This window comes from Periophthalmus magnuspinnatus, chromosome 16 (genome assembly GCF_009829125.3).
Source record: "Periophthalmus magnuspinnatus isolate fPerMag1 chromosome 16, fPerMag1.2.pri, whole genome shotgun sequence".
In the NCBI taxonomy this organism is placed as follows: Eukaryota; Metazoa; Chordata; class Actinopteri; order Gobiiformes; family Gobiidae; genus Periophthalmus; species Periophthalmus magnuspinnatus.
The window spans coordinates 23,164,533-23,179,324 of NC_047141.1; the positions used below are offsets into that span (position 1 = coordinate 23,164,533).

General features: G+C 36.9%; 1 protein-coding gene across 1 annotated transcript in view; it reads left to right on the forward strand.

The window, feature by feature from the left end:
• The window catches only part of sntb1 (syntrophin, basic 1), a 46,571-nt gene extending 32,176 nt beyond the window's left edge, over positions 1–14,395 (forward strand). Inside the window, exons 6-8 of the mRNA XM_033981313.2 lie at positions 1,542–1,738; positions 7,918–8,147; positions 13,140–14,395. Of these exons, the coding sequence (XP_033837204.1) occupies positions 1,542–1,738; positions 7,918–8,147; positions 13,140–13,232 (520 nt within the window). The 3' untranslated portion in view covers positions 13,233–14,395. The remainder of the gene's footprint in view (positions 1–1,541; positions 1,739–7,917; positions 8,148–13,139) is intronic.
• The last annotated feature ends 397 nt before the right edge of the window (positions 14,396–14,792 follow it).

Sequence of the window (14,792 nt, forward strand, 5' to 3'; positions counted from 1 at the left end):
ATGTCCTTTTGGAATTTCTCCACTGTGGGACTAATAAAGGCATATCTTAATTTAATTTAATTTTGACTTTTAGATTAGGTTAGTACTAGCTCTGCAATACCAATGCTTACTTTTACACATATGTTTGTGCACTTACACCACACATAAAGGTCTTAACCTGCTGTCTCTATAATAGCTGCACAGTCTGCATCATTTTGCGTCATTCAGCTTCTGAGTGAATGGAGCTCATTATACCCCACCCTCTTATATACAATAAGTTACTATGATGGATTCAGTGCAACAATCAACATAGTTAGAATAAATAACAATAAAGTGGCCTATGTATATTTATTGTACGCAATAATAATATGGCTAAGTTATGAACAGTGCAGCAAATGAACAGAATAAATAATGGTAAAGTTACTTCAGTATATTCATGTCGAAGTTTAAAGTCAATTAAATGAAAAATGTTTAAATTTGTAGATGCAGGTCTAATGTTTGTGGTGACACAAGTGTTCAAGTTGCAAAGTACTTTCTTGCATTTGCATTTACAATAAAATATCATATATAAATATAAATAATAAATGAAAAATATATTTTTAAATGTTTTGAATTGTTTATCATTTATAAATCTATTTATTGGAAAAACTAACAAAAAAAAGAATATAAATACAATATAAATAGAATGCAACTGTAGTACCAACAGCATCCTTTAGGAGTCGCTGCCGAGTGGGGACTTGGGGATACACACAACCAGAACAGGGTGCCTTATGGGGGCTGCAGTACCTGAGTGTGTCCACTAGTTTCGCATGCACTCACACTAAATCAGGTTTTGGGCCCTCTGGGGTCTTCTGAGAAAAATAGTTCCTGATCATCTTCAGGCTGTTTCCAGCCTATTAAATGCATTGTGCCTGTGGGGACCTCAACTGAGGTCCCCATAGGGTTTTGGGTCCCCACATGTCTGTGTGCAAACAGGCGCATGTCCCCATATGTGTCAAAAAACAAGTACACACACACACACACACACACACACACACACACACACACACACACAGACAGAATACTATATCCACTACTGCTCTGTATTCAGTCAACTCAGTCAACTGTTTCATCCTCCCATAGTGGTGTGTTTTAGATTTTCAACATCTCTGTATTGTAAATATGGTGATATAGAGCAGGGGTTGTCGAACTTTATTCACTGAGGGCCACAATATGAAACATACAAAGCGGAGGTGTTCAACGCAATAAATTATTGAGATGGTTTAATTTGGAAGAGGTCTAATTGGGCCAGCACATCCTTACTGGGATTTACTATCTTAATATCCAGTCTGTCCTAGATCAAAATGTTTGCTATTGAGATTTGGAGGCTGAAGAGATTCAAAACAGACAGATAGTGAATTTATTATAGTGTATGTCTCTGTGTTAGTGTGACTGACTCATCCTTGTTCAAGTTTACCCGGCATTATTTTCGTTTTTTAGTCAGAAGAATAGATTTCCAGTGAATCAATTTACAATGGACAGCCTGTTTTGTCAGTAAAAGGACTAAATGTGATTTGAAACAGCCTGGTGCAGTCTGGTCCTGACCTGGGCTCCCCTCACTCGGGCACAGAGCTGTACTTCGCCACTCGGACGGGCACACGGCTAGGAATTGAGACACACCTGTTCAGAGCTGAGACCACCAAAGATCTGTCTCTGTGGACCAGGCACATCGTCAATGGCTGCCACTCCTCTGCTGAGATGATCAAAGAAGTTTCCACCAGTAAGTACAACACATATAACACATGCTAAATCAATAACTTAATCAATAACAATAACATATCACCTGTTACATAATATTGCTGTTATATGTAAGTTTGTATCTAGTACTTGGTTGATTGCACTTCTGGTTAGGTGCTAAACTACATTTCGTTGCACTGTAGCTGTACAAGTATAATGGCAATGAAGTTGAATCTAATCTACTCAATGTTGTGTTACAATGAAGTCATTATCCAGTCACTCCATAGTCAATGGTGATGAGGTTTTTCTGGAGAAGTACATTCACAGAACACATTCATGTAGGCAAGGTGGATGAAGTGTTTTGCCCAAGGGCACAACAACATTATTATCCTGTGTGCTCATTGGGCCAGATCTGAGTCTGCAGAGAAACATAAGGCGAATGAATGCAACCAGGGAGAATTAGTTAACCCAAAAAAGCTAAATATAGCAATAAAACCATGAGAAACCATATAATTTATTTAAAGAAGACACATTATGTTTTTGTCCTCTATATAGTAGTCATAGTCATGTGTGTCATAGTCTGTCTATGACAAACACAGATCATTCTTTTAAAGATTACTGAAACATACATGAATCACTCTGAATATAACTTCAAGTGGGCAAAGGAGAAGAGGAAACAATTACATTTGGCAGCGTGAGAATGTTTCATAGTATGGGTGTATACTGTAGTGAACTTGGCTGGTCACTCCTATGAGATGCTTTCCTCATACGCGCTCCGGCCTGTCCTTGCAAAACATATGCTGCAAGATTTAGTGGGCTGCTGCAGTAAGTCTTGCCTCAGGTCATGTAAGCCTGAAATAAAACCTAAATCCAGTGGATAAAAGCAAAGATACACATGCTCTGCACTGGAATAACGCGTGTGATATAATGTGACAGCCATATAGAAGCATGGACAAAGCACTTGCTATTTTTGGAAAGGAATGCCATCCTTTATCTTGTTTCAGTCTGCTATTTGGCACTGGGCATTGGTTGTCCTGGGAATTACATATACAAGTACTGTTCCTCTTTGCTCTGTCCCTCCCATGGCCCAAAGCATCCTGGGAACATGCAGATCCCCCGGGGTGTGCATAGTACCCACAGAACACCTCTTCAAATTAGGTTTCGCCTTTTTGAATCAGAATATGTGAAGTGCTCGCCGTGTGTCAACAGAAAGAAGCCCTTTAAATCACAAATGTGTGGACTGTCGGTGAGAATGTTAGACTTTAATGAGAACAACAGGGCCACAGTCTGCGCTGGAGAGTTCAATTATAATGGAACACTAAGGTGGGACATAAAATAGGATTGTACATGTCATGGTACTTGGCTGGAAAATGACTGTGACTGTCGTGAGATGGGGTTATGACTAAAGGCAGAGCTCAAAACAAGAGTCAGTTACCAAGCTATACTGCTGTTAGAATGTTTCCAGTAAAAAAGGTAGCATTTTGTCCCGTCATTAACAGAATATTATAAAAATGTTTCAGTACAAGGCTAAACCTAAAATGAATTGCAACAATATTTGGTTTACAAGACAGAAAATTAAGCATTTTTGCTGTAAATAACGCTGCAACACTGTAATTTCAGTCAAATACAAGTTTTTTTTTTTTTTAATCTTATCTTAGACCATGAGCGAAGAGAACATTTTATTCTCAAAGTTCTCCTGATATTGGTGTAGTGTGTTGGTTTTAAAATTTGTGTTAGAATACACTACGAACTAAAAAACTGATACACCAGATACTATATCTGATATAAAGATTTTTTAATAAAACCAGATACTCACTGCATGCATGTAATGAAACTGGACCTTTCCTGAATAGTTTTAGGATGGTCTTGCCCTATTTTAGAACTACAGAATGAGACCATATGACACTAAAGAAACTGCAGTTACTTTGTGCTGAATATGACTGTCTTCGAAACAACTGTGTTTTGTTATCATTATGGTATCAAAATCAGCATTGTGTATCATCAAGCATTTTCCTTAATATCAAAATTGAATTTGACATTTTGGCTGTATGACACCTCTACCATACACAGCACATGTATGATAGTTTGTAAAGAGCTGCATATTTTTAAAAATACCACACTGCATTATGAGCAATAACAACTGGCAAACAATTAGTGCAGTCCGTCACTCATAAAGTTAACTAAATAGATTCAAAGTCATTACAATAATTTATCAACTTTTTGTTTCAAACATTTTAAAAGTCCACTCCAGTGTAATTATGCAGTGAAAGAGTAGAAGAGGATTGACTCACTTTGCTGTCATATCATTGACCTTGTCTGTGTTTGATCTGAGTATCTCTCTGATAAATGTCTGGGATGGTTTCACTGCTCATGATGAAGATGTGCGGCTGCTCACATAGATCAACTCTCAATCACATTCTGGGCACAGGGCCATTCTCACACAACTTTTAAAGAGCTCTGCTATTCATTCTGCTCTACTATCACATTTTTAACAGCACTTGGCTTCGGTATCACTTAATATGGCACTGATCATTCTTTCAATGGTCCAGACCACATCTGCTACATGTGAATGTTTGCCTAAGTTGTCATGATGAAACTAATCAAATTAATCTTGAATTTGTAAATGTGCCAAATAACAAAATCTCAAAATAGCATCTGTTCAAATTTTTTTCTTAAATTAAAATGTTGCGTGTTGCTCAAATTTCAAACATAACTAATTCCGCCCCCAAAAAAGCTCAGTTTAAAGGTGAACTAGATAACATTTTGGGATGTTATGTTACCGCTTTTGCCTAGAATGGCCCACAGACCGGCATTAACCATATATATCCCCATTGAAACAAAAAAGTGGCACCACCAGACAATGTCACGAGTCATATCTGTGGAGAAACAAACCCGCTTACCTGCATGTTTTTCAAGTTTTATGTATTTATTTTTTCAACAAATGAAAGTTTAATGCCATAATGTCAAAGTAATAACATTTCATGGAGACAAGCATGTGGCAGACCCCCTACCAGAAAAGTTACATAGTGCGCCTTTAGAAAAGTTGAATTACTAAATATTAGTAATTTCTTATATCTGATACAGAACCAAATAATTCTAAAACTATTCAGGAAAGGTCCAATTCTGTTTCAATGCTGACTTGTTCAAATTAGTTTTAATAATAGTTTAAGTAGCGATTAGTATCCAGGTAACAATTTCGACAGCCCACTGGCTTATTACTGATGCGTTTCAGATCCTCTTGTTTGTGCGACTATAGCCATCCCATTAGTCTGACAGAAAGTGTAAGATTGATTTCGAGGTCAAATGTGCTAAAGAAACAGGTAAACAGCTTAATGACAGTGTGTGTGAGAAGCACTTAACCGCAGCAGCTGTGCACAACTGAACTTATTGACCTACTGCGACTCCCCAAGTCTCACACAGCACGATGCAACCTTTAAAGAGCAGCTAATGTCATTTAGAAGTTGTAAAAACCTGACAGAATTGAGTTTTTGTCCCGTGGTGACCCTAAAGGTTTGGAGCTATATCAAAATTCTGTCTTCTCTAATTACCATCAGTAATTTCTAAGTTCAGTCAAATTCCTATTATTGTTAAGTCTACTCCACTCTCAGGCTAAAAGAGGCTTTTGTGACTGCCCTGGAAAGCCCCTGTGTATTGTGCATGCGTGTGTGTATGTATGTGTGTGCGAGGGGATAGTCTGAAACCTTCAGGGTCCACGGCTCTCAGGTGGACCAGGACAGACCAGCGTAGGATTTCACTGCTGCACAAAACACCCTCTATTGCTTTTTTATGAAGCCAACAGTCCTTTGTACGAGGCTCAGTCCTATTTTCTGGGTAAAGATCAACAGAACATGCTGTTTTAAATGCAAAAGGCATACTTGGAAAACAGCATAGTAAGAATAAATACGGTAACTAATGATAAATGTCTGTATGCAAAATATTTTGTTTTTCTTGTATGAGGAGGAAAATACTTGTGCTATTTCATCAGTAATGGTCACATTTTTATGTATTTTCACCTTCAAGGCACTTAAAGAGCTTTACTAGGGATTCCATTTTCAATATAGAGAGATTTGTCTTACTGTCAATATCTGATACTTGTCAATATTGATATCAAGATTTTGAAATGTATAGCAAAAAAATTACTTTTCGTTTTTGTAAAAATAATTAATCTTGGGTATATATTTGTTATAATTTTGTAGAAATTTGAGCTTTATTCTGTTTAAAATGACCCGATCCACTCAAGACTAGGTAAAAATGATACATATAGAGACTGGAGCAGCTTTGAAAAAAATAGTAGTGCTAAATTTTGAAATACTCTCAGATCAATATATGTTGATACTGATATGTGTTTTGTAAATTACTGATAGCAATATTCATTATCATGTACATCCCTTGAAAATACTACTGCTACTAAGGAGAAAAAAAGTATAAGATGTTTTTGACTTTGTCCTCGCAACACTGTTCAAACAGAATTTAAACAAGAGCAATCACTATTAGTTCTGCTTTAAATATGTAAACCATACAAATCACCCGCTTTGCCAGACCATTTTATCATCTATCTTTTACAATTAACTTCCTGTTTGAAAACTGTTACACTGTCATTTTCAAAACATGACAGACAAACATAAAAGAGTTTTGAATATAAGTATCACTGGAGCTAATGTGCAGATTGACACAGAAATAATTGCTATTCCAGTTTTTAAAAAGCCTCAATTATATATTTGTAGCATGCACACATCATACTCAAGCCTTTGGCAAACAATATGGAGATAACAGCTCACTTTCACACCAGCGCTCTGCACAGGAGATCAGATCAGACAAGTTGAATGTGTAAATGTTTTAAACTTTAGGTCTTTAAGTTTGCAAAAAGAGACACGAGGGGGGTATCTCTGCTGTCAAGGCTCTGAAAATCCCACTCCGTCACACAGCGGAGATTAGACAAGTTTGTCATAAGAAGTGCAGGAGATAACGAAAGAGAAATGCTACAGAGAAAGTGTTTTCAGCATGTGACAGCCCTCCTTATGAGACAAGGCTATTTATGTTGAGGTAAACTGTAATGTAGGTAGACAGGAGGCGTAGATCGAAACACAGGGTTGATGAATAACTGAATCATTAGAACAACCACAGAGTGAACCAAGGACAAAGCTAACAGATGGGACAGTTTCAATTTTATTATTGAGAATGAACCAGTTTTATTAATGTCTGTAGTCTAAATATGAGTAATTGTCATTTCCTTAATAGAAAATGGCTGATTCAAAGCAGATTTAACCATTTGTGTCATGTAAGATTTTGTAAACAACCATATCAGTATGAGCACTACTTATCAAACTTATTACCACATAGCCAATAAGAAACCCCATACACACCTATTGTTACTTCCATCAAATACATTTAATATTGAACAGGGACACCATTAATACAGCTTTGAAATTTGCCCTTGACAAACTTGCTCAAAATCTTATGGTTATTCAATTTTCCTGAATCTCACAACATTTTGGGGCAAAATCTTTCCTAACTCACCTCCAAACAGGGGCCAATGCCATAGTAATGCGATCAAGTGTGTTATTTAAAAGATTCACATTCAGTGGTGGATAGCACAAAATTGTGGTTTGAGTCATGTATTTGGGAAACTACTACTGAAGTCAGAGTAAGTGCAAAAATAACTGTCTGGGTGTTATGTCTGATTTGAAGTTATTGTTATTTGAAGGGCTAGTCATTGCATAATGCGCATGATATGATATTTTCAAAGGATATTCCAAAAAGTGAGAGAAAAAAAAAAAATCAGATCTGAAGGATAGAAGAAACACAGCTCATCAAATCATTCAATATTGACATGTGAGGCATTTGTTTATTATAGACTTACAGTGGGAAGGGTAACCAAAACTAAGTAAGCTATTACACATTATTCCACAACATCAAAAATGCTCTGAAAAGATTCCCCAATCAGTGCATTTACATAAGAAAATAGTAAAAGTAAATGTACTTGAGTAAAAGTAACTGAGTATGACCCACCTTTGACTTTTCCTAATTACTGAAAGAACAATGACCAATGCTGCATATATTATTATTATCAGTGTGTGTTGGCATCTTTGATTTTCCAAGACAGGATCAACACCATTCACCATTATTAGAAAAAACAACATGCAATTGGTCCACCTATATAGGGTCTGTTGTTGATTAATAATTACAATGCACTGACATTCAAATTGCCATGTTGTGTTGCAGGTTGTCTCTTCCAGGGGCAGGAGTGCAGGCTGGTCATCCATTATGAAAAGGGCTTCTCTGTAGTGACGGATCCAAAGCTTCTAGACCATGACAATGATGAGATTCAATTGGCCCAAACTCCAGTCAAACCCCGAGTGCTACTGTCCCACCCATTCGAGAGGCTCAAGATGTCCTCCGACGATGGGATACGTATGCTTTTCCTCGACTTCGGCAGCAAAGAAGGAGAGATTGTAAGTGATCCGTACAAGAAAGTATTGTATAACTTATATTATTCCAGTAGACGATAAGAAAGAAGAATTTATAAAACAGACTTCTGCACTATACTTTTCAGAACGCATAAAAAAAAATTATAATTGGTGATGTGAAAGTGACAGTATATTCTTTCACACAGAGAATTATTAGTGTTGCAATTCATTTATACTTGTGCCACATGGAAATCTGTCTCCAGAGATAGAGGGGTATGTCAAAACTATACTGCAAAATAATAACTCAATAGAAGTAAGAATACCGACTTTTACATTTTTTGAGTAAACTGAGCAGACTTCACAAATACCACTTTTTTCTAGTTTTATCATAAGTAAGTAGTAACTGACTAACTATAGGACTGAAATACTCCTATAGGAACTCGAATTTTTCACGAGTCTGAGCAAACACACAAACTCCCTGAGCGTCCCATGGACCACTGTGAGCGACATCAGATGTGTGCACTGTGGTCATGCTGCATCACATCCATCCAAGTTAAATGGTTTATTAAAAGAATCAAATTACCGCATTTACATTTCTGTTATAAGACTTTTAATTAAGTGCTTTAGCCAACTTATACAATGAAAATGACAAAAATCTTGCTCATGACCTGTGCAGTATGTTAATGCTATTGGAAGTATAAATATTTAATTTTAACTATGGCAAAACATGAGCTTCCAACCAAACCAAGACAACTGTAAACTCCAATGCTGAAAACACACTTAACATTTTTATGATAAAGCTCTGACTTGTATTATGAGTATAAGCCATTGTGTGAAGCTTTTGCTGTGCACTGAGTGAGATTGTCCTACTGTGTCTGGGAGACAGTCCGTTAACTCTTTTTCAGTATATGACACGATCATTTGATTTTTACAACTCATAAACTAGTGACCGTATCAATGACCAATACACACTGAGAGGAATCTGCACACCCAGCTGCTCTACTACTGTACATTTACATATCATATCAAAACACAATATATAATGTGTATTTGTACATAAAATATATTCAAAACAAGTGGTATGGGTCAAAATAAATATATATTTACAAACCACACACTGCCAAACAGTGAACAAACACACACACACTTCAAAATGTAAACTAAAAATACACTATACATGTGACAGTGTTACAGTCATTCTGTGACAGAGGTTGGAGGATCGAGTCCCGCTCGGACCAACTTCTGTCATTGTGTCCTTAGGCAAGACACTTCACCCAAGTGGTGTGTGCGTGATGATTGGTAGTGGTCATGCTAATGATTACTCATAATACACATTTGACCCAGAATTAAGTCAATAGCAGAATAAACCACGCTTACCGATCAGGAACAGCATCCAGTCCATCAGCACATAAGGTCCTCTGCTCCTCAGTCCACCATGAGATCTTCACTCGGTTCCACGAACCGTTCTGGGTCCGAGATGCTTCTAGTTTCACTTGTACAAACATCCACAGTGTCCTTGGTCGCATACTTCCTTTGTTTTGTCCGTTTCGTCATGTTTAAAACGCAAAACTGCTGCAAAACAGTGCGTAAAATTATGCAATTACGCGTGCGTAATTTTACGCGCGGATCTTTGCCCGAGGACGGGCCGTCGGAACGTTAAGGGATTAAACAGCATTTAGAATAATTAGCGAGTTTTCACTCCACGTCGGCCACATCGGCTAAAACACTGGTAGCGGCGCATGCGGACGCCTGTCAATGACGTTGATAAACTGTGCAAATACGTATGTGAATTACATAATTGTCTGGAGCAGCTCGTCACCAGTCACACTCACTGACTCACACTGAAAAATAGCGCAGAATGAATTGTTGTGTGTTTGTTTTATTTTCAATTCCGGTTCGATTTTTTTGTGCGCAGCACAGATTTTCTGCGCGCGGAGACCGTGTCAGCAGTGCGCAATTGCGCACGCGCGCAGTTTAGAGGGAACAGCGCTCGTCTGACCTACTTTTCCAGTAGAATACTAATGGAATAATCACTTTATTTATGTTCTTACTACTTTTAAGACCACAATGTTAACACAATACCCTAATGTGTTCGTCTTACACATAATATTTACATCTTAGTATTCTAGTTACATTCCAAATGTTTTTCTACAAAATCTTGTTTTAGCACAGTCATTCAATTAAAATGAAGTACAAAGATATCATTTTAAATCCTTATTTCATGTGATACACTGAAAGAAAAACACCAAGTAATACTAGGCTTTGGTGTGGTCTTGCACGACTCTCAGTAAATAGAACAAGTTCATAGCTGTTCTCAGGAGGTTTAGAGGGGCCATTGGGGAAATGAAGCAAAAATATCAACTAAAAGAGCCAGGCAGAGAGTGGAGGAGAGAAAAGTAAATTACAGCACTACATCAGAAAATAACCCTTAAATAAACACATTTCACTGCAGGTTGTTGAAGCTGCTGAGAGCTTTTGGTTTGGAGTGGGTTTTCTGCAGAGCAAAACCTAGCTTGTCACATAGTTGGAGAGCTTTAATCTGTTAACAGCAGACTTGGGCCTTGTTTTTAGACACGAGATTAGTTATTTTCTAATTTAAAAAAAGTTTTTGTAATGACGTTAATGCAGCAATTGAAGAGTCATTTTTGAGCATTTTTATTAACTTTCCTTGTATGCTGTTGTTTCATTATGGTGTTTAGTTTTTCACTTTTCTTGCTGTGACCTATCCAGTAATGGACAGCGCCTTTTTGTCCTCACATTTTGCACATTTTGTTGAAAACAGTGTCAACTTTGCAATTCTGAAGCATAATTATTGGCCTTTGTCTCTAAATGACTGAATGGTGCAGGTTCAATTAGTAGCAGTATTTTTGACAGTGTAGGCGATAAAAGTTGTAGCAGCGATTGAATAAGTGGTAGTATTTGTGCTGAAAGTAGCTTATGCATAAAATTATTCCTGAAATTAGTATGAAGTTTACTAGTTTAGTTTGTTGTATACTTTGTTAACTGCACTTTAATTAGCCTTAATGAAGCATGGACAAAGCGTTATTTCATATTAAACAAATAGTTTATTAAGAAGGATTCAGGCTTAGTAACTACTTAATTAGTGCCTTACCCTAACCCCTTAATATAGTAGTTACTAAGAACACCTGAAACATTTTAAATGAACAATTTGATCGTTATGATTTGTCTAAGGCGGTACCTACGCTTCAAAAAGAATATGAAGGTAATGAAACAGCTTAAACAGTTAATCGTGCTTGCTATATTCATTGGCTTGTGGCATGTTAAGTTAATTTTATCAGTGTGTTGGTGCATGGCAGTTAATTAAACAAGACTTCCTCACAGAGAGCTGTGGCTGTGGATGGTAGAATAAGTTGGCCACCTCAGCAGAACAAATTCTGGTGCACTTTTCACCGCTCACATTCCCATCTCGGCTGTAAACAGTTTTATAAAGTCCCAGAGTATTTAAGGAAGTGGCTGATGGCTCATTAACTCTGTGTTTGAAATGTAATCAGCTGGGTATTTTTCTCCACACTTTTGCCATTGCCGTTACTTGGCAGGAAGTGTATTTGCCTAATTTTGTGAGAGGCAGCCATTGACAGCTTATCATCCCACACAGAATGAAAATATTAGAATACAAATGGATTCAGCGAAACCACTCATCAAACATTAGGGAGCAAAATAATACAGACACACAACTGCAGTGCTTAAAATACAGTATAAATGGTGCAGAAAGTTAGGGGCAGGAGTGCTACTTGGATTTGTAGAGACTGCAAAAAAATTGTCATTTTGGTGCAGTATAGGAACCAGTCTCAAATACAATATAGATGGTGTTTAGTCCAGGTAAATCATTGCTCACTCCCCTCCAAATACATATCTACCCATTTTGATTATCGTTTGAGTCAGCATTTTTTTATCACTCAAAGAACAGGCCAATGAAAAATCTACCCAGTAATGCTATTACCCTAACACTAATAGTCTCAGGGCCAATACATTTATTTTAAAAAGTAAAGCATAGCTTTAGTAATAGTACTAAATAAAGTAGGTCTATTTAGATCAGTAGCCTTAAACTTTTTACACAAAGTACCACCTAAGATGTTGAGCCTTCTGACACTGACTACCACCAAATGTGAACCAGGCCTAACACAGGACTATTGTAAGTCTCCAACTTCGGCTACACCGCAGCTAAATGGAACTATACACCCACTACTGACCTTCTTCAGCCCCACTCATTTTTGCTATAAATGCGACTAAACTGTGCTTTCTTTGTGGTGGCACTTTCGGTTAAGCGGGAATCCCATTTATTTCAATGGTGAATTTGGGAAAAGTTTTACCCGTAAAATATGATATAAAGCAGGTTCATTTGTGTAAAATGTTCAGTGTTCATGAGCACTGTCAACAATGCACCAATTCTCCAGGAGCCTTTAAAACACTTTGTAGTCCTTATATTTGCTGTCAAGATTGGCAGTCCCATGCAAAATAATATAACCTGAATGACAATGGCAGCACCCACGGCAAGTTTCGGAATAAGGTGAATACTACGGTAGTTCTAAACGAGGACTGACCAAAATAAGGACAACATATGAATGTAAACTGACTATAAGTTTAGAAAATATTTGAACTCCATAGGAATCCACTTGGCACCTGAATAAGCTCTGGCTTAGATTCATGTGTGACACTATTAGTGCTCGTGATAATGTCTTTATGCAAATATTTGAATCAAAATGTATTATCTTCAATTAACATTTAAGTCACCTATATCACCACTATAGGGGTGAGTTCTTTCCTCCCCTGAGGCTGCTCCGTTTGAATATGTCACCATAATCTCCAGCCTGTTCTCCTCCTCGTGGGAAACGCTGGCTGAAACTTGTCTTCCACTATATTTTAACATTTCATGAACTTTACAGATCTTCTTTCTTCTCCTTGTCATCCATCTTGTTTGGATGTATTCTTTGATCTTTTAATCATACCAGCTCTCTCTCATTTGATGCATTTTTCTGTCTTATCCAGTTTTAAATTTTTCCTTTTTGTGTTTTACAGCAGTTGGACCTTCACTCCTGCCCAAAGCCCATTGTCTTCATTCTCCATTCCTTTCTCTCAGCCAAAATCTCCCGTCTGGGTTTAGTGGCCTGACCCCTGAACAGTGCAGCTCAGCAACTCAGATAATTTAAGTCTGGAAGATCAGACAATGTACCCCATCACTGGATCATATTATGGGCTTAAAGAGCACTGCAGAAAGATATCCAGGCTAGATATTATGACTAAGTGTACTCCTGAAGGGCTGTGAAACAATGTGGCTGAAGAATCACATGAGAATACACAGACGTGTGGTATGGAAGCAAAGAAGATCTAAAGATATGGACTGGGCATTACTGTTGGCAATGTGTAGCACTGAGATCATATGACTTACAATGTATACATAATTTATTTAGTATACTGCAAAAATGAAAATCTACCCTTAAAATGAATTCTGAATATTAATCTGTAATTGACTTAAAAGATGTAATTGGTTTTGTGACGTAGTCTATAATATTATCACTAGTTTCTCGAGATTGCTGACAGGTTACAAGATCATTTGGTTTGATGTCTTTTGCCAGTGGAATAAGGATATTTTTCTTATCCCACTGGTAAATAACTTGGCTTGAAATAAGAAGTACTTTATAGAAACAAGTCAAAAACACACTCACATTAAAATTAATATTCTGAATTCAACTCATTTCAGCTGATGTAGATATTCATTTTTCAGTGTACATCAATCACTTCTGGTATTATCACACTACATGACGGGTATCTTATGAGTGTTTAATTGATTAACCTGCAAAAGACATGAGAAAAAATGCATTGGACTATTGAGAGGTAAGTTATAATTTACAATTTTAGACAGTGGTACTGATTTAGCACTTATTTACCATGTTTATTTTGATATTTAATTACTTAATTATTAACTGAAATGGAAAATATAGTCAGTGCATGTATTTCAAAATGAGCAGGTTTTAGTTTCAAAGATACTTATCACCACAATTAATATCAAATGAACAGAGTGATTTTAGCTTGTTTTAGTTTATTTATGAATTGATTTGTTCATTTACAGCTTCATCACTGTGATTCACATGTTTCCTTTAAGTAGATACTAAGAAGAATCCAGACTGATAACCTCAAGTGAAGAAAAGTGTTGGCGTAATGTCTGATTGTGTATGATGCCTTTGGCAGCTACTGTACTGTCACTAAGAGATGTAAAGCTTATTTTTTAACTAAATCTCTTCACATAAATCATAGAATTAAAAAGTGACGTGTGTTTCATGTTTCATATTTCAACCAGTTTCAAAGTGGCCACTGGAATAACAAGATTGCTGTGTTTTACAGAGTGGTTTTATGGTATAATGAATATTATTAAAGAGGGTCAGAATGAAAAAGTGACAACTCCCCTCTTTGTAAAATCATGAGGCCTCTTTGGGTGAAGGTTCTGTTGATCAAGCTGCAATTAACTGCACTCTATCTTTATGAATATAACATGCATGCACAGAAGAGCTTCAACTGCCTGAGGTGAATATGTGCAAGAGTGATTTGTTGACTATTAAGTAGAATAATCAGAAAAATATGATCTATTGCCTTGTGTTTACATGCACAAGAAAATTTGATTATCAAAAACACCTGGTTACATGTCAGTTAATTTTCCACATTACGTTGTGTGGA